Source organism: Hypomesus nipponensis, chromosome 11, assembly GCF_054491055.1.
Source record: "Hypomesus nipponensis isolate SF chromosome 11, ASM5449105v1, whole genome shotgun sequence".
NCBI lineage: Eukaryota > Metazoa > Chordata > Actinopteri > Osmeriformes > Osmeridae > Hypomesus > Hypomesus nipponensis.
Window position 1 is genome coordinate 1,008,925 of NC_140371.1, and position 20,957 is coordinate 1,029,881.

Sequence of the window (20,957 nt, forward strand, 5' to 3'; positions counted from 1 at the left end):
CTTGCTGAGAGACTTGTTTCTCTTGTTGGTTAGTGGCAACTGATTTAAACTGTTGTATTCGCTGCAAAATATTCTATTTTAGTTCATCTTATTTTTATTTTACTGCTGCTGCTTTTTCTACAGGTACACTTGCACTTAGAGATTCATGTTGTTTAAATTGTATCTTGCTTAACTACATGCGCTTATGGTTCTTCCCTTTGGCACTTATTTTTTGGTTGTTCACAATGTGTGCTTCTTGTTTTGGCCACCCGCAATGCTTTGGGGCTATCTTGTTGTTACTACTCAGGGAAATATCCAAAACATGCAGGCTAGGGGGGCATAAGGACCAGGATTGAGAACCACTGTCTTAGCCCCTCAAACCCTTACTAAAGCCAATAACATATTTCCTTACTGTTCAAAATTATTGTGTTTAATTTTAACTTGCGTATTCTGATCCCTCATGTTATTTTATCTGCTTTACACTTCAGAATTAATTCCTTAAGATTAGACTGATTATTACATATTAAACATAGGATTCCATAATGTCCTAACCCAATAATAAGGTGGTGCCCCTAGATACTTTATAATAAAGTCAGTATTTCTATCTTAAACGAGCGTCTCTCTCTCTCTCAAGCACGCCCCCCTCATGTTTAGTGTTGAAGGGGGAGTCGGTACGCAGTGCTGGGTGGAATATTAAAGTAGAATGGGAAGTCACACTGCATGACTGGAGACCTTGGCCATTTGGACACATGCCTCTCCCTCTATACTCATGTCCATACTCATCCTTTCCCCACTCCAGTAATCCCCACATTAATCACCTCTGCTAGCGTCACCATCAACCATCTCTTATCATATGTCTCTCCACACAAGACCCATTTCCTTCTGTCACTCTCCCTCTCTTTCTTGCCTCTCTTCCTCTTCGCCATCCTTCTCTCCTTCTCTCCCTCCCAGGAGCAGCAGTGATGAGGCTGGAAGTGGGCTTGTCAGACAAACAGATCTCTTTCTACTCAATTACTGGCATTCTCTCAGCACTCCTTTCCTTCGTCCTCTCCATCCCATTCCTCCCCTCCCTTACCCTCGCCTCTCTTTCCTCTCCCCTGCCCTGCCCTCCCCTCTCCTCTCCTCCTCTCTATCCCGTCTTCTTTCCTTACCATAATCATCATCATGGTCATCATAGTCCTAAATAAATGAACAGCTGTTACACATGAGTAAAGAAGTGCTACTAAACAATAAACATTATTAAATGTACTATTAAATGCATTGTGGACTGAGGAAGGGTCCGTGTTTTAACATAAAACAATGTATGATCGTAGAGATTTCAAGTGATCAGCATGGATTCCATAAAGCTGTTTACCCTGGTGTGTGCCACCACTCAGCTAACCAGCCACCACTCAGCTAACAAGCCACCACTCAGCTAACCAGCTAACCAGCCACCACTCCGCTAACCAGCCACCACTCAGCTAACCAGCTACCACTCAGCTAACAAGCCACCATTCAGCTAACCAGCCACCAATCAGCTAACAAGCCACCATTCAGCTAACCAGCCACCAATCAGCTAACCAGCCACCACTCCGCTAACCAGCCACCACTCCGCTAACCAGCCACCACTCCGCTAACCAGCCACCACTCAGCTAACCAGCCACCAATCAGCTAACCAGCCACCACTCAGCTAACCAGCCACCACTCAGCTAACCAGCTAACCAGCCACCACTCAGCTAACCAGCTAACCAGCCACCACTCAGCTAACCAGCCACCATTCAGCTAACCAGCCACCACTCAGCTAACCAGCTACCACTCAGTTGACCAGCCACAACTCAGTTAACCAGCCACCACTCAGCTAACCAGCTAACCAGCCACCACTCAGCTAACCAGCCACCACTCAGCTAACCAGCTACCACTCAGCTAACCAGCTACCACTCAGTTAACCAGCCACCACTCAGTTAACCAACCACCACTCAGCTAACCAGCTAACCAGCCACCACTCAGCTAACCAGCCACCACTCAGCTAACCAGCTAACCAGCCATCACTCAGCTAACCAGCCACCACTCAGTTAACCAGCCACCACTCAGCTAACCAGCTAACCAGCCACCACTCAGCTAACCAGCCACCACTCAGCTAACCAGCTACCACTCAGTTAACCAGCCACCACTCAGTTAACCAGCCACCAGTCAGCTAACCAGCTAACCAGCCACCACTCAGCTAACCAGCCACCACTCAGCTAACCAGCTAACCAGCCACCACTCAGCTAACCAGCTAACCAGCCACCACTCAGCTAACCAGCCACCACTCAGCTAACCAGCCACCACTCAGCTAACCAGCTAACCAGCCACCACTCAGCTAACCAGCCACCACTCAGCTAACCAGCTAACCAGCCACCAGTCAGCTAACCAGCTAACCAGCCACCACTCACCTAACCAGCTAACCAGCCACCACTCAGCTAACCCAGCTAACCAGCCACCACTCAGCTAACCAGCCACCACTCAGCTAACCAGCCACCAATCAGCTAACCAGCTAACCAGCCACCACTCAGCTAACCAGCCACCACTCAGCTAACCAGCTAACCAGCCACCAGTCAGCTAACCAGCCACCAGTCAGCTAACCAGCCACCACTCAGCTAACCAGCCACCACTCAGCTAACCAGCCACCACTCAGCTAACCAGCTAACCACTCAGCTAACCAGCTAACCAGCCACCACTCAGCTAACCAGCCACCACTCAGCTAACCAGCCACCACTCAGCTAACCAGCTAACCAGCCACCACTCAGCTAACCAGCCACCACTCAGCTAACCAGCCACCACTCAGCTAACCAGCTAACCAGCCACCACTCAGCTAACCAGCCACCACTCAGCTAACCAGCCACCACTCCGCTAACCAGCCACCACTCAGCTAACCAGCCACCAATCAGCTAACCAGCCACCACTCCGCTAACCAGCCACCACTCAGCTAACCAGCCACCACTCAGCTAACCAGCTAACCAGCCACCACTCAGCTAACCAGCCACCATTCAGCTAACCAGCCACCACTCAGCTAACCAGCTACCACTCAGTTGACCAGCCACAACTCAGTTAACCAGCCACCACTCAGCTAACCAGCTAACCAGCCACCACTCAGCTAACCAGCCACCACTCAGCTAACCAGCTAACCAGCCACCACTCAGCTAACCAGCCACCACTCAGCTAACCAGCTAACCAGCCATCACTCAGCTAACCAGCCACCACTCAGTTAACCAGCCACCACTCAGCTAACCAGCTAACCAGCCACCACTCAGCTAACCAGCCACCACTCAGCTAACCAGCTACCACTCAGTTAACCAGCCACCACTCAGTTAACCAGCCACCACTCAGTTAACCAGCCACCAGTCAGCTAACCAGCTAACCAGCCACCACTCAGCTAACCAGCCACCACTCAGCTAACCAGCTAACCAGCCACCACTCAGCTAACCAGCTAACCAGCCACCACTCAGCTAACCAGCCACCACTCAGCTAACCAGCCACCACTCAGCTAACCAGCTAACCAGCCACCACTCAGCTAACCAGCCACCACTCAGCTAACCAGCTAACCAGCCACCAGTCAGCTAACCAGCTAACCAGCCACCACTCACCTAACCAGCTAACCAGCCACCACTCAGCTAACCCAGCTAACCAGCCACCACTCAGCTAACCAGCCACCACTCAGCTAACCAGCTAACCAGCCACCACTCAGCTAACCAGCCACCACTCAGCTAACCAGCTAACCAGCCACCAGTCAGCTAACCAGCCACCAGTCAGCTAACCAGCCACCACTCAGCTAACCAGCCACCACTCAGCTAACCAGCTAACCACTCAGCTAACCAGCTAACCAGCCACCACTCAGCTAACCAGCCACCACTCAGCTAACCAGCCACCACTCAGCTAACCAGCAAACCAGCCACCACTCAGCTAACCAGCCACCACTCAGCTAACCAGCCACCACTCAGCTAACCAGCTAACCAGCCACCACTCAGCTAACCAGCTAACCAGCCACCACTCAGCTAACCAGCCACCACTCAGCTAACCAGCCACCACTCAGCTAACCAGCCACCAGTCAGCTAACCAGCTAACCAGCCACCACTCAGCTAACCAGCCACCACTCAGCTAACCAGCCACCACTCAGCTAACCAGCCACCACTCAGCTAACCAGCTAACCAGCCACCACTCAGCTAACCAGCTAACCAGCCACCACGCAGCTAACCAGCTAACCAGCCACCACCCAGCTAACCAGCTAACCAGCTATTTGGGGTTGGTTTGTCCCCACACACAGCTCTGCTCTCCATCTCAAACGCTGACGGAGCAGATTAGTGTCTCCCTCTCCTCCAGCGACAGCTGCCCATCCCAGCCCCCACGGTGCAGGGTCTGTCAGCCGTTCAGCCCTTCCCCACACTCACACACACCACACACACACACCCGCATACCACACACACCACACACACACATACAACTGCATACCCCCCCCCCCCCTCAATGCATACACACCCTCACAACCACATACCCACACACACTCAGCTTATCTCTGAACTCTGCCTGCTGTGCTGTACAGCTCACAGCATCCTTCCCTCATCTAGCTGGTTTAAAGCGGTTCTGCTATTCTGGTTGCAGTATAGCAGGGCAACAAGATACTTTCCTATGCAATATGGTTCTCACAGGGAAGAACTGAAGAGATTGACAGTCTTCAGGATTCCTCTGAGCAGGAACAAGGAGCGTGAGGAGAAAAAGGGATTTTGAATGCATACTTAAGCTAAAGCCTGCCGTGGTCAGTGATGACAGTGTAATCCAGCCAGGATGCCTGAGGATGGAGCCAGCAAAACAGACACAGCTGAACTTTAATCACTCTGGCAGCTACTGCTTGTCTTGTACTCAAACAGCTGTGAAAGGTAACAAATGCTAATCGCCTTCGTGCCACAAAAAGGTTTCAAATATAAGATATTGTAATATGTCAAATTTGTCATTATATATATATATATATATATTTTTTTTTCATACCATTTCCATAAGACGAAAAGCTGAATTAAGGAAACAGGATGGGTTCCCTACCAGCTCTCTTCGTTCCTCTTACTGTGTCCCTCCTAAAAGGAAATCCAAATAACCACTACAATCCTACCTCTACTATCACACAAAACATAAACCACCACAGCAGATTCCTTTACACTTCACCAGATAGTGAGGTGTATTCCAGCCCACAGCTATGACATCTGTTACTGCGCTGGAGCTACAATTATCTACAAGCACGTTTGTGGAGTTAGGGTTGTGTTGGAAAAATTGAAGATGTAAAGAATAAGAATAAGAATGAAATAAGAATGATTCTGTGTTCAGCATTCCTTGGGTGCAAAGAGAGGCCTACACCAAATCTGAACTCTGGGTAAACACACAAGACCCTTATCTTGGGGCTAAGGACTAAGAAGAGGGGGGGGGGGTTGGTTGTTTTAAGGAGATGCTGTGTGACAAAGGCTATAGGTGAAGACGCAAAGGCTAGTGACCATTTGTTGACACCTAATGTGACGGAGCTTTTACAACCCCTGTGTGTGTTTCCTTGTGGGCCGGCCGCAAGCAACAAAGATTTCTGAAACTTGTTCACCGACTGACTGTGCAACGCTTGATAGATTAATATTCCTGACAGGTTGCAGTGGTCATTTGAATTTCCTTTCTTTTGAGGCTTTTCACAAACCAAAACTCACCATCAGCTCCTCACCCCACATCTTCTCTAACCCTAACCCTCACCTCCTCTCCTTACCCCCTCAGCTAGTAGGATATAAGACTGCCTCCTCACCTCACCCCTCTCAGCTAGCAGACATACAAGCTAGCATTCAAGACTCAGAGCCCTTCCTCTGCTTTATTCAGGCTTCAAGTAGCAGCATTCTGTAAGAATAGACAACACACAAAAAGAGTCTCTCTCCCTCCACACGAGAGAGAGAAATGTGAAAGTAGGTTAGAGATGGAGATAAAATTCTCTGTATATTTTAGCTTCAATTGCGCCAAACAAATGACTTGCCTGGCAGAGAGTGTACTGGTCAGACGTCCTCAGGCACATGTTAGGAATATTTAATGTTATTTCATTACATTAAATATTAACAACTTGAGCAAACAACTTTCACTAGGTAGAGTAAAACAGAAAGAGTGAGAAAGGAGGACATCGAGACACACAGAGACACATCTATCCAGGCGTCCCAGACACAGATCTCCTAGACTCTAGGAACTCTAGAGGATGCAGACATCTTGTTAGAACATGTTAATAAAAGCGGCTATTTTTCATTTCCAAAAAGGCTAAGGCAATTAGACACAATTGGGGAGTGATTTAGCTAAAGCACATCTGCACCTGTAATGTGCCATCTACACAGCCTAAGGCTGCTGCAGGTCCAGCTCCACTCTACCCAGAGACCACATCAACCCACAGTTCCCTCATGAATGACTGAGATAAACAGCAGTTACGGGAGTGACTGTGGTGTGACTGTGGTGTGACTGTGGTGTGACTGTGGTGTGACTGTGGTGTGACTGTGCTGTAAATGACTGTGGTGTTACTGTGGCGTTACTGTGCTGTGACTGTGTTGTGAATGACTGTGGTGTTACTGACAGTGCTGTGACTGACAGTGCTGTGACTGACAGTGCTGTGACTGACAGTGCTGTGACTGTGCTGTGACTGTGGTGTTACTGTGGCGTTACTGTGGCGTTATTGTGGCGTTACTGTGCTGTGAATGACTGTGGTGTTACTGTGGTGTTACTGTAATGTGACTGTGCAGTGACTGTGCAGTGACTGTGCAGTGACTGTGCAGTGACTGTGCAGTGACTGTGCAGTGACTGTGCTGTGACTGTGCTGTGACTGTGCTGTGACTGTGCTGTGACTGACTGGTGTTACTGTGGTGTTACTGTAATGTGACTGGTGTTACTGTGCTGTGACTGTGCTGTGACTGTGCTGTGACTGTGCTGTGACTGTGCTGTGACTGTGCTGTGACTGTGCTGTATGCTGTGTACGATTTGTACAATGAGTTTCTGGATTGTGTCCTGTTGCTGGATGAGAGAGGCTGATATTAACTTCATGTTACACCCAATACCTCTGCCAACAAATGGATTCTGCAAGTCATGCAAAACAGACTGCACCCACAACACGGTTTATGATGTTGGGCTTAAGATCGGACGCTGGTGTTGTTGTTTTGCACTGTGCTGGTTAAATCCAGACCGTGACTCTGACCACCCAAACACAGAACTGTACACTGCTGTGTTTCAATTTATATGCAGCTTTGAATAAAACGTTTGCTTAATGAATATTATTTGTAATTACAAAATGAATTTAGAAGAAACTGATTTAAATAATTCAAACTTGCACAACAGTGTAACCCTAACCCAACCCTGCTGTATAAACGGCATGCTTATCAGCTACCCAGAAACGTGTCATGCCATCAAAGTAGCCTACATGAATATGATTTCATGTATTTATTTTCTTGTGTATACGTGGGAGGTGAAGTCCGCCCACGCACGGGGACAACGTGTGGCGGCCATTTTGTTAGTGTGTCGTAACAACATGCTGAGTGTTCAGAGCTCAGCAGAAGCCGTGCCTGGTGTGAGTGTGTGTGTGTGAGAACAAACTGCCTGAGACCGAGGACACACAAGGCACCGGAATTAGAAGCAGTGTTGTCAGTTTGGTGCCTCGTCAGCCCTCTTCCCTCGCTCCCCACAGAGTGTCTTCTGCCCGCGCCGGCCTGCGCCCTGGCACAGGAACACTGGCATCTGCGGACCGCACGCAATATGCTGCCCCAGGACAGCCTCCAACCTGCTCTCCACTGAGAACCGCTTATGAAACACCAACCACGTTACCTCAGAGAACCACTCACAATGGTCACATCATAAATATTAAGAAAGGAGGTTTAGACTCTGTGTTGAGAAAGCATGTGTTCAGTTCCTTTTTCATCCTTTACTTCCGTACTGCTTCACTACAAGGACAAACTAACAGCCTGAGAAAACTGAGGAACCAGGAAAATAGTCCAGAGTTACCGTGAATGAAGCAAGCCCTGCCTGCGGAGGGACCAGCCAGGACAGAGACACGACCAGCCAGGCCAGAGACACGACCAGCCAGGACAGAGACACGACCAGCCAGGACAGAGACACGACCAGCCAGGACAGAGACACGACCAGCCAGGACAGAGACACGACCAGCCAGGACAGAGACACGACCAGCCAGGCCAGAGACACGACCAGCCAGGCCAGAGACACGACCAGCCAGGCCAGAGACACGACCAGCCAGACCAGAGACACGACCAGCCAGGACAGAGACACGACCAGCCAGGACAGAGACACGACCAGCCAGGACAGAGACACGACCAGCCAGGACAGAGACACGACCAGCCAGGCCAGAGACACGACCAGCCAGGCCAGAGACACGACCAGCCAGGACAGAGACACGACCAGCCAGACCAGAGACACGACCAGCCAGGACAGAGACACGACCAGTCAGGCCAGAGACACGACCAGCCAGGACAGAGACACGACCAGCCAGGACAGAGACACGACCAGCCAGGCCAGAGACACGACCAGCCAGGACAGAGACACGACCAGCCAGGACAGAGACACGACCAGCCAGGCCAGAGACAACCAGCTAGCAGGCAGACCATCAGTCCCACTTTAAGTCACAGTCCAAGTCTATAGACACAGTGACTCCTTGCAGAACAAGAGGGACATCCTGCTACTAAAACTAGATCCATATCTACCACGCTCTAAAAAGGTCCAGAACCCAGCCTGCACCCCAGACAGGACCAGCACCCCAGAGAGGACCAGCACCCAGCCAGCCAGCCTCCAGCCCAGAGAGGACCAGCACCCAGCCAGCCAGCCTCCACCCCAGAGAGGACCAGCACCCAGCACCCACCCAGCCTCCACCCCAGAGAGGACCAGCACCCAGCACCCACCCAGCCTCCACCCCAGAGAGGACCAGCACCCAGCCACCCAGCCTCCACCCCAGAGAGGACCAGCACCCAGCCACCCAGCCTCCACCCCAGAGAGGACCAGCACCCAGCACCCACCCAGCCTCCACCCCAGAGAGGACCAGCACCCAGCCAGCCAGCACCCCAGAGAGGACCAGCACCCAGCCAGCCAGCCTCCACCCCAGAGAGGACCAGCACCCAGCTAACCAGCCAGCCCCCACCCCAGAGAGGACCAGCACCCAGCCAGCCAGCCTTCACCCCAGAGAGGACCAGCACCCAGCCAGCCAGCACCCCAGAGAGGACCAGCACCCAGCCAGCCAGCACCCCAGAGAGGACCAGCACCCAGCCAGCCAGCACCCCAGAGAGGACCAGCACCCAGCCTCCACCCCAGAGAGGACCAGCACCCAGCCAGCCAGCACCCCAGAGAGGACCAGCACCCAGCCTCCACCCCAGAGAGGACCAGCACCCAGCCAGCCAGCACCCCAGAGAGGACCAGCACCCAGCCAGCCAGCCTTCACCCCAGAGAGGACCAGCACCCAGCCAGCCAGCCTGCACCCCAAAGAGGACCAGTAAACACCACTTACCTGTGCAGGGACAGTCCTGTATTCAAGGCCTAAGTCCGTTTAAAACGTATCTGCAAATGAATCTGTCCTCTTCCTGTTCCAGAGACGAGAGGACGGGCTGTGATTCCGCAACAGGAGGGAAGTCCGCTAATGTGTTTTATAAACACTGTGTTAATGGTATTGCAGTGGAAACACCTGCTGCTTGTTCACCATCTCCATAGTGATCTGTGGATTGCATCAGGGAATGCTGACCGTGGCGTTGTAGACACATGGCCAGCTGAACACCAACTGTCCAAACAGGAAGTGCTGAATGTGAACTTACCTTGTGATGTTCCGTGTTCATATGACCCGTGTGGATGGTGTGTGTTGCACCATAAGATCATGCATTCTGAAGGCTAAGTGAGGCCCTGTCCTCGTCCTTGTAAACAATGGCCAACGTCTCAAGCCTAACATGACACTGCAGCACAGAGGACTGCGTTGAAAATGTCATTGGAACACTTGAATGCCACAATAGCAAGTAAGCTGGGTCTATAATAAAACTAATGTACATTTTAAAGCTTTGAAACGTCTATGAATGAATAAATGACCAGCAATGCAGATATCATTCAAGTGTTCCACGCAGCCACGACTGTAAAGAAAGCAGCCAAAGCCAGCACAACACAGACATGACCTGTAACCTCAGAGGAAGGAATGTTTACCTGGAATGCTCAGCAGAGATCTGAGACGCCAGCCGCCTCCTCCAGGGCCCGGGCCAGAGCCTGAGGGAGAGTCAAACGAACAGTCAGGAAGACCTGCCCTCCAGGAGACTGGGGCCAGGGGGACCTGCCCTCCAGGAGCCTGGGGCCAGGGGGAGCTGCCCCCCAGGAGACTGGGACCAGGGGGACCTGCCCCCCAGGAGACTGGGACCAGGGGGACCTGCCCTCCAGGAGACTGGGGCCAGGGGGACCTGCCCCCCAGGAGACTGGGACCAGGGGGACCTGCCCTCCAGGAGACTGGGACCAGGGGGACCTGCCCTCCAGGAGCCTGGGGCCAGGGGGACCTGCCCCCCAGGAGACTGGGACCAGGGGGACCTGCCCTCCAGGAGCCTGGGGCCAGGGGGAGCTGCCCTCCAGGAGCCTGGGGCCAGGGGGACCTGCCCTCCAGGAGCCTGGGGCCAGGGGGAGCTGCCCTCCAGGAGCCTGGGGCCAGGGGGACCTGCCCTCCAGGAGCCTGGGGCCAGGGGGACCTGCCCCCCAGGAGACTGGGACCAGGGGGACCTGCCCCCCAGGAGACTGGGACCAGGGGGACCTGCCCTCCAGGAGACTGGGGCCAGGGGGAGCTGCCCTCCAGGAGACTGGGGCCAGGGGGACCTGCCCTCCAGGAGACTGGGACCAGGGGGACCTGCCCTCCAGGAGACTGGGACCAGGGGGACCTGCCCCCCAGGAGACTGGGGCCAGGGGGAGCTGCCCTCCAGGAGACTGGGACCAGGGGGACCTGCCCTCCAGGAGACTGGGGCCAGGGGGACCTGCCCTCCAGGAGACTGGGGCCAGGGGGACCTGCCCTCCAGGAGACTGGGACCAGGGGGAGCTGCCCTCCAGGAGACTGGGGCCAGGGGGAGCTGCCCTCCTGGAGCCTGGGGCCAGGGGGACCTGCTCTCCTGGAGACTGGGGCCAGGGGGACCTGCTCTCCTGGAGACTGGGGCCAGGGGGACCTGCTCTCCTGGAGACTGGGGCCAGGGGGACCTGCTCTCCTGGAGACTGGGGCCAGGGGGACCTGCCCTCCAGGAGACTGGGGCCAGGGGGACCTGCCCTCTTGGAGACTGGGGCCAGGGGGACCTGCCCTCTTGGAGACTGGGGCCAGGGGGACCTGCCCTCCAGGAGACTGGGACCAGGGGGACCTGCCCCCCAGGAGACTGGGACCAGGGGGCCCTGCCCGGCCCAAGCCTTTATGGGGCCTTAAGCAGAATTTATTTGGGGGCCCCTCGCGTCGCCAATTTTTTTTCTTTCTTAATTATTGTAATTCTTCGATTACATTTATTACACATCATTTTTTCCATCGTTTTTGGTGCACCGTTTACTCAAGGATAGCGTTTATTTGACGTTTAATCTAAGAAATACGGTATTCTAGGCTAGCTGAGCGTGTTTGTTCGCTACATGAAATGTTCTTAGATAGTTTAAACAGTTCAGTCTTCTAAATCACCCATCAAGCCACAAGAAAATGTAATTGTTAGTTAGACTAACTAGCTCTCTCATCTGCTTTTTATTAATGCTGATTTGCAAGGAATGCAAGAACAGCACCTAGACTACCTAAGCTACTGTACAGCCTGTAAACTAGTTAAACTTGCTAACGCAAGAGCACCTGCTTCTCCAGTTCTTAAATAATCTAGACAGGCATTAGCAATAGACTAGACTGCTATTCGTTTTCTGGATATTTTTCATAAGCTTCCCTTCTAATGCAGCCTAACAGCTAGCCTCTAGCTAGCTAGAGTAATCTGATAAAGTATGTTGATGTGATATTAGAAATGTATTTAGCCAACAGTGGACCCCTAGTGCAAGAAAAGAGAATGTTCATTAATGACATACTGCTACTGGGTATTTCAGGACATGCAACTCTTACCGTATTTTTGGGGCGGAGTTTATGAAACAATGTTCATTTTTGGTGCGGCGTTTAATCGAGAGCATCGTTTAATTGCAGAAACACGGTACATTAAACTGTGATTTCATGCATATTGGGGGCCCTCTGTCAGCTACGGGGGCCTAAGCAGCCGCTTAGTTCGCTTATGCCTTGGGCTGGCCCTGAGCCAAGGGGACCCCTCTCCAGATACACGCCCAAGGAGGACCAAGGGGGAGAGAGGTCCCAGGTCTCCCAGATAAGGCCCCCCCAGAACCCCAGATAAGCCCCCCCCAGACCCCCAGGTAAGGCCCCCCCAGACCCCCAGGTAAGGCCCCCCCAGACCCCCAGGTAAGGCCCCCCCAGACCCCCAGGTAAGGCCCCCCAGGGCCCACAGCCTCCACAAGGTAAAACACAAGGAAAGGCGTTACCGTGCAGTGGGGCTGGGTAGCCGGCAGCGGGCCAGCGGCCAGAGAGCGGACAGAGCTGGTTACCCTGGTGACCCACACAGGCAGCAGACACACTGCAGCCTAGCATCAGCGCCCACAACCAAGCCTGCACACTTACCTTGAGCACCAGCACACCATAAGACACATGCAGAACACAGCTATACCTGGCCCTCTGCCTTTTATGCTGCTGAACAGCATTAGAGGGCGCAAGCAGCACCACAGGGATGGAGACATGGAGAAGCAGTTCATACCTTTAGTTTGACCTATGAGGTTGGATGGAATGGTCCATGGAGAAAGCAGGTCCAGATAAAAGAAAGAGGAGAGAGGAAAGGAGGAGGAAAAGAGAGAGGAGAGGGAGAAGTGGGACAGAGGGTATAGAAGAGCAGAAACAGAGAGAGGAGAGACACGTCTTAATCAAAAGCAGCACAGAGCTGAAGGTATGCTAGGCCTGTATAGAGCTGAAGAGAAAGAGAGAGACATGAATACAGCTGAGAGAGAGAGAGAGAGATGAGGATGGGACAGATGAGATGGGGTGGGGGGAGACATATTTGATCTGCTGCAGAGATGCATGCTGGGAATGTGGATCATCCAGGCAGATAGGAACATGCAGCTGCCATGGTGACGCTGTCCGTCAAGCAGAAGCCTTGCCCCTTACAAGTGCAGGCAGCAAGAACCAGACTGTAGCTACACTACTATATGACTGTAGTTACAATGAAGCTACACATGACTGTGGTTACACTACAACACAACTGTAGTTACTACAACATGATTGTAGTTACACTACAACATGACTGTGGCTACATTACTACATGATTGTAGTTACACTGTAGCTACACTACAACATTACTGCAACTACACCACAACATGACTGTAGTAACACTGTAGCTACACTACAACATGACTGCAGTTACATTAGTTACACTAAAACATGACTTCAGTAACATTATAATATGACAGCATGTATTTAAAACATGAAAAAAATAGTTGAAAACAGAAGAGTGAGTGATCAGTAGAATTAGCTATGGGCATAGACATCCAGAGCCAGCAGGTTGAATGGGAGCCTAAACACCACAGCAGAGAGAGAGAGAAAGAGAGAGAGAAAGAGAGAGAGAGAGAGAGAGAGAGAGAGAGAGAGAGAGAGAGAGAGAGAGAGAGAGAGAGAGAGAGAGAGAGAGAGAGAGAGAGAGAGAGAGAGAGAGAGAGAGAGAGAGAGAGAGAGAGAGAGAGAGAGAGAGAGAGAGAGAGAGAGAGAGAGAGAGAGAGAGAGAGAGAGAGAGAGAGAGAGAGAGAGAGAGAGAGAGAGAGAGAGAGAGAGAGAGAGAGAGAGAGAGAGAGAGAGAGAGAGAAGAGAGAGAGAGAGAGAGAGAGAGAGAGAGGAGGAAGGACGAGGGATGGAGGAGGAGGAGGAGGAGGAGGAGGAGGAGGAGGAGGAGGAGGAGGAGGAGGAACATACCTTGGTCGCCCATCATCAGGTGCGCCAGACCTTAAAGGAAAACAAGAGCACAGTCAGCAGAGGTCAGGGGTCAAGGGGTCAGGGTCATAGACACAGTCATCTGTCTGAGGGCAGATGTCTTGAAGTTGGGGGGAGTGAGAGGAGGGAGGGGGTGCGAGGAGTGAGAGGACGGAGAGAGGGGGGGAGAGAAGCATGGACTCAACCCACTGGTTGCTATGCTTCATCAGCCAAACTTACTGAGGAGGAACGATGTGGTTAGATTCTTCAACAGGCCCGCCCACCCCGCACCAAGCCACCCAGCACCAGGGTAGCCCCACCCATCCAGAAGTCCATGGATGCACAGAAACACCATTTACCGACTAACATTGTTAGGACTACAATTAACATGTTCCTATAATGAATGCAATTAAAATGTCTCAAATGCAGATTTACTTACGCTTATTTACACAGTTTTGGATCAAGATTTTGAAATACTGCTAAATAAATGAGAAGTGTAAAATGCATCTTTTGAAAAAAAGAAAAAACGAATCCCAATAACGTAGTATCTGTGCTCATTTAGCAGACGCTCTTATCAGACGCTCTTATCAGACACTCTTATCCAGTCCTACAGAACCTTGAACCCTTGGAGGGACACCGACCCTCAGCTGCTCGCCACAGCCTGCACCTGACGCTACTTACACCCACTTAGCACTTGGCCAAGTGACACAGTAGGGAAACGCCAGTTCCCTGGTATGAAGAGTAATCACACTTGCTACAGGAGGAAGTGCGGTGTCCTCGGCTCACACAGGAAGTGACATATGTCCTCGCTCACACAGGAAGTGTACTTCGACATTCTTGTTAACCAGAGCAATTACATGACAATCCTGTCAGGATGTTTGAACCGTCAAGTGAACACATTTTGTTAAAGTGAAAACAATACACACAATTAAGCGGTCCAGCATTGGTAAAAGCCGGTTTCAAGTTTCTAGATCTGCATTAGTGAAACAATGACACCACAGCTATTATATGACCAGGAAGCATCAGATTGGTCCAATCATTTGGATCCTTCTCACCATGTGGGGTTCAGAGGAAATCAACAACACCACAACCACAACACACGTGTGGAGGGGAACACTCAACCATGTGACACAGAAGCAGGTCTGGAACCATGTGACACAGAAGCAGGTCTGGAACCATGTGACACAGCAGCAGGTCTGGAACCATGTGACACAGAAGCAGGTCTGGAACCATGTGACACAGAAGCAGGTCTGGAACCATGTGACACAGAAGCAGGTCTGGAACCATGTGACACAGAAGCAGGTCTGGAACCATGTGACACAGAAGCAGGTCTGGAACCATGTGACACAGAAGCAGGTCTGGAACCATGTGACACAGCAGCAGGTCTGGAAGGAGATGGAGGACAGCACACCCACCTTCATCAGGGAAGTCTTCTGCCAGCGAGCCGGGCGGAGAGAAAGAGAGGGAGACACTTGTTAAGCAGCATGCAGACTAGTACTGGCCGCTGCATGTGTTTACCATGCAAAGCATCCAACACCCACACACACACTACCCATAGTTCCCTCACACTGGACACCTAGTTACTGTTCTCAGGGATAGCTGATGTGGCTAGCTACGGGCCTATTGATGTAGCTAGCTACTACCCACTGTAAAACCCTCTTGCAAAAACTGACTTTGCTGCCAGGCCTTCCTGGGCTGCTGTAAGCCAGTTTAGATGTGAGTGGATTAGCGTTGGCCCTCTTGATGCTGGGATACCCTGCTGCTAGCTTGCTGCTTGTGGCTTGCTCGCTCGCTGCTAGCTGCTTGCTCGCTCGCTGCTAGCTTGCTGCTTGTGGCTTGCTCGCTCGCTGCTAGCTCGCTGTGTTGCTCGCTCGCTGTTGGCTCACTGCTCGCTCGCTCGCTGCTAGGCCTCCACTCCTGTGCTGGTTGCAGAGAGAGTGTGTTGGTGTCGTCTGGTATCTAAGTGGTTGTTTCCCTGATAGTGGTGAGAGCTGAAGAAGAAACCTAACTGCGTGCATGCCTACCCTGCCTATGTAACCTGCCTGCCTGCTTTTGTAACCTGCTTATCTGCCTGCCTGTTTTCCCATTTGTGTACCCTGCCTATGTAACCTGCCTGTCTACCTGCCCGTCAGTGTAACCTGCCTATGTAACCTGCCTGTCTACCTGCCCGTCTGTGTAACCTGCCTATGCAACCTGCCTGTCTGCCTCTATGTAACCTGTCTGTCTGCCTGTCTGCGTAACCTGCCTGTCTGCCTGCCTGTGTACCCTGCCTGTCTGCCTGCCTGCGTACCCTGCCTGTCTGCTTACCCTGCCTGTCTACCTGTCTGCGTACCCTGCCTGTCTGCCTGTCTGCGTACCCTGCCTGTCTGCGTACCCTGCCTGTCTGCCTGTCTGCGTACCCTGCCTGTCTGCCTGTCTGCGTACCCTGCCTGTCTGCCTGTCTGCGTACCCTGCCTGTCTGCGTACCCTGCCTGTCTGCCTGCCTGCGTACCCTGCCTGTCTGCGTACCCTGCCTGCCTGCGTACCCTGCCTGTCTGCCTGTCTGCGTACCCTGCCTGTCTGGGTACCCTGCCTGTCTGCCTGCCTGCGTACCCTGCCTGTCTGCCTGTCTGCGTACCCTGCCTGTCTGCGTACCCTGCCTGTCTGCGTACCCTGCCTGTCTGCCTGTCTGCCTGTCTGCGTACCCTGCCTGTCTGCGTACCCTGCCTGTCTGCCTGTCTGCGTACCCTGCCTGTCTGCGTACCCTGCCTGTCTGCGTACCCTGCCTGTCTGCCTGTCTGCGTACCCTGCCTGTCTGCCTGTCTGCGTACCCTGCCTGTCTGCCTGTCTGCGTACCCTGCCTGTCTGCCTGTCTGCGTACCCTGCCTGTCTGCGTACCCTGCCTGTCTGCCTGTCTGTGTACCCTGCCTGTCTGAGTACCCTGCCTGTCTGCCTGTCTGCGTACCCTGCCTGTCTGCCTGTCTGCGTACCCTGCCTGTGTGCGTACCCTGCCTGTCTGCCTGTCTGCGTACCCTGCCTGTCTGCGTACCCTGCCTGTCTGCGTACCCTGCCTATCTGCCTGTCTGCGTACCCTGCCTGTCTGCGTACCCTGCCTGTCTGCCTGTCTGCGTACCCTGCCTGTCTGCCTGTCTGCGTACCCTGCCTGTCTGCGTACCCTGCCTGTCTGCCTGTCTGCGTACCCTGCCTGTCTGCGTACCCTGCCTGTCTGCCTGTCTGCGTACCCTGCCTGTCTGCGTACCCTGCCTGTCTGCCTGTCTGCGTACCCTGCCTGTCTGCGTACCCTGCCTGTCTGCGTACCCTGCCTGTCTGCCTGTCTGCGTACCCTGCCTGTCTGCCTGTCTGCGTACCCTGCCTGTCTGCCTGTCTGCGTACCCTGCCTGTCTGCGTACCCTGCCTGTCTGCGTACCCTGCCTGTCTGCCTGTCTGCGTACCCTGCCTGTCTGCGTACCCTGCCTGTCTGCCTGTCTGCCTGTCTGAGTAAAACAAGTGACAGTGTTCCGCAGACCCTTTTCCTCAGGTGTTTTCACCCAGAACCAGACCAGATTAGAAGAGCTCAGACAGCAGGGTGAGGGTTTGAGGCCTGCCACACTAGAGCTCAGACAGCAGGGTGAGGGTTTGAGGCCTGCCACACTAGAGCTCAGACAGCAGGGTGAGGGTTTGAGGCCTGCCACACTAGAGCTTAGACAGCAGGGTGAGGGTTTGAGGCCTGCCACACTAGATTAGAAGAGCTCAGACAGCAGGGTGAGGGTTTGAGGCCTGCCACACTAGAGCTCAGACAGCAGGGTGAGGGTTTGAGGCCTGCCACACTAGAGCTCAGACAGCAGGGTGAGGGTTTGAGGCCTGCCACACTAGAGCTCAGACAGCAGGGTGAGGGTTTGAGGCCTGCCACACTAGAGCTTAGACAGCAGGGTGAGGGTTTGAGGCCTGCCACACTAGAGCTTAGACAGCAGGGTGAGGGTTTGAGGCCTGCCACATTAGAGCTCAGACAGCAGGGTGAGGGTTTGAGGCCTGCCACACTAGAGCTTAGACAGCAGGGTGAGGGTTTGAGGCCTGCCACACTAGAGCTTAGACAGCAGGGTGAGGGTTTGAGGCCTGCCACACTAGAGCTTAGACAGCAGGGTGAGGGTTTGAGGCCTGCCACACTAGAGCTCAGACAGCAGGGTGAGGGTTTGAGGCCTGCCACACTAGAGCTCAGACAGCAGGGTGAGGGTTTGAGGCCTGCCACACTAGAGCTTAGACAGCAGGGTGAGGGTTTGAGGCCTGCCACACTAGATTAGAAGAGCTCAGACAGCAGGGTGAGGGTTTGAGGCCTGCCACACTAGAGCTTAGACAGCAGGGTGAGGGTTTGAGGCCTGCCACACTAGAGCTTAGACAGCAGGGTGAGGGTTTGAGGCCTGCCACACTAGAGCTCAGACAGCAGGGTGAGGGTTTGAGGCCTGCCACACTAGAGCTTAGACAGCAGGGTGAGGGTTTGAGGCCTGCCACACTAGAGCTTAGACAGCAGGGTGAGGGTTTGAGGCCTGCCACACTAGAGCTCAGACAGCAGGGTGAGGGTTTGAGGCCTGCCACACTAGAGCTCAGACAGCAGGGTGAGGGTTTGAGGCCTGCCACACTAGAGCTTAGACAGCAGGGTGAGGGTTTGAGGCCTGCCACACTAGAGCTCAGACAGCAGGGTGAGGGTTTGAGGCCTGCCACACTAGAGCTTAGACAGCAGGGTGAGGGTTTGAGGCCTGCCACACTAGAGCTCAGACAGCAGGGTGAGGGTTTGAGGCCTGCCACACTAGAGCTCAGACAGCAGGGTGAGGTTTTGAGGCCTGCCACACTAGAGCTAGACAGCAGGGTGAGGGTTTGAGGCCTGCCACACTAGATTAGAAGAGCTCAGACAGCAGGATGAGGGTTTGAGGCCTGCCACACTAGATTAGAAGAGCTCAGACAGCAGGGTGAGGGTTTGAGGCCTGCCACACTTGATTAGAAGAGCTCAGACAGCAGGGACTGGGTTTGAGGCCTGCCACACTAAAGCTTAGACAGCAGGGTGAGGGTTTGAGGCCTGCCAAACTAGAGCCTTGGCATCTTTGTCTTCAGAGATTCAAAGATGGAATCCTGTCTTTAACTCAGTACAGACTGTGTCATACCGCCAGTGAGGGAAGACATGCATGTGTGTGTTAAGATGCACAAAAACATTTATGCATAGCAGTATCATCATTTAAACAACACAATGGATGATAAAGGTACTATTGGTTTTGTTACTTGTTTGCCCATGTGTGTGCACTAGCGTTAATTAAATCTAATTTGTATTTGTGAGTCCTTCATTTGCACCTGCACAGAACAAACTTCATCACAGAGACGCACAGAATTTATTTTATCCCTCGTTCAGGACACAAAGCTAAAGGACTAACGCCCCTCCTAGCCTGGAAGGTTGAACTTTATATTTAATACATTTAACATTGTAATCATAAAGTAATTACACTCTAGCTAATTAAAAACATGTTTAGTAAAGTTCATTAAGCCAGTTAAACCAGCTAACGTTAGCCGGTTCGGGTCTGGCATCTTTCAGCCAATCATGGATGAGTGAGCAAGAGTACGTATGCTTATGTGTGTGTGTGTGTGTGTGTGTGTGTGTGTGTGTGTGTGTGTGTGTGTCAGAGCATGCACTAACATGTAAATGAGATGATCACATGACCCACACTAGCCCAACAGACATCAGTGTATGTCACAAACTGGTCATACTGAGGCTCTCCAGCTAACCCTTCTACTGCCTCCTAGCCAGCATTAACCACAGATGATTACGCAACAATAACAGTGTTAAACTAATCAAACCCTATAATACCAATAGAGTTCCTCCCTGGCCTGGCCCTGTGCATCTTCCATTATATCTGATGTTCCTCTCATGTCTTTAGACAGACATGACAGACGACCATCAGAGGGTTTCCCAGGGTGCTTAGGGATCACAGCTACTGGAAGACATCGACATCTAGCAGAGACTCTAACCACGTTGTCATGGTGACCACACAGTCCATCCAAATCTGAAGAACAAGGTCCTACCTGGTGATTGGTCCCTGGCCCAGATTCAAAAGATTGATTGGCTGAGAACTTACCAGTCCATCTGCATACAGCGTCCTCACCAGAGACCACATTCACACACACTTGTGAACAAATATGAGAACAAATGAAAATGAAAACATTCAATCCACTTGTGTCCCTTGTTATGCTAATAGGAGAGACACAGTTCAATGTTTACAAGTGTTCTGTAGTTCTCTCTAGTGACTGTCATGGCAGCCACACCCACAGCACGGTTGTCTAGACTTCAGGAAATACATCAGGTAACTTTGTTTACAAAACGGGGCTTGATGATGAGAAGCCTGACAACTGCTCAAGAATGGCAACCCAGGAAGGATGAGAGATAACTAACAAGGTTCTCTAACAGAATGTTCTAACAGTGTTCTCTAACAATGTTCTCTCACAGTGTTCACTACCTGTGTTCTCTATTGGGGTTCTCTCCAACAGTTTTGTTGTGTTGATCTGAAGTGTCTGTTTGGAATACATACTCTCCTATTGCTCTTCTCCTCTAAAACCTCGACTGTAGACAGTTTTACATTTAGCAGACGCCTTAATACAAAACAACAAATAAGCATTTAGAAAGTACATCAGATGATCTGGGATCTGAGTACATAGAACAGGCCAGAGACCAAGCCATATATATATATATGGCTTGGTCTCTGGCCTGTTCTATGTACTCAGATCCCAGATCATCTGATGTACTTTCTAAATGCTTATATATATATATATATATATATATATATATATATATATATATATATATATATATATATATATATATATATATATATATATATATATATATATATATATATATATATATATATAATGATCGAAGAATCCAGCTTTACCCCAGTCTCACCCCCGAGAACCTCTAGTAGACTGCCTTCACAGGGCTGCACACCATGACACAAACACACACACCATGACACACACACACACCTTGAGC

At 51.9% G+C, this 20,957-nt stretch overlaps 1 protein-coding gene across 1 annotated transcript in view; it reads right to left on the bottom strand.

The window, feature by feature from the left end:
- LOC146267632 (neurexin-1a-like) overlaps positions 1–20,957 on the bottom strand; it is a 195,087-nt gene that overhangs the window by 158,503 nt on the left and 15,627 nt on the right. The window contains exons 2-4 of the mRNA XM_084709264.1: positions 15,367–15,384; positions 13,955–13,984; positions 12,753–12,764 (exon numbers count right to left, since the gene is read on the bottom strand). Of these exons, the coding sequence (XP_084565390.1) occupies positions 12,753–12,764; positions 13,955–13,984; positions 15,367–15,384 (60 nt within the window). The remainder of the gene's footprint in view (positions 1–12,752; positions 12,765–13,954; positions 13,985–15,366; positions 15,385–20,957) is intronic.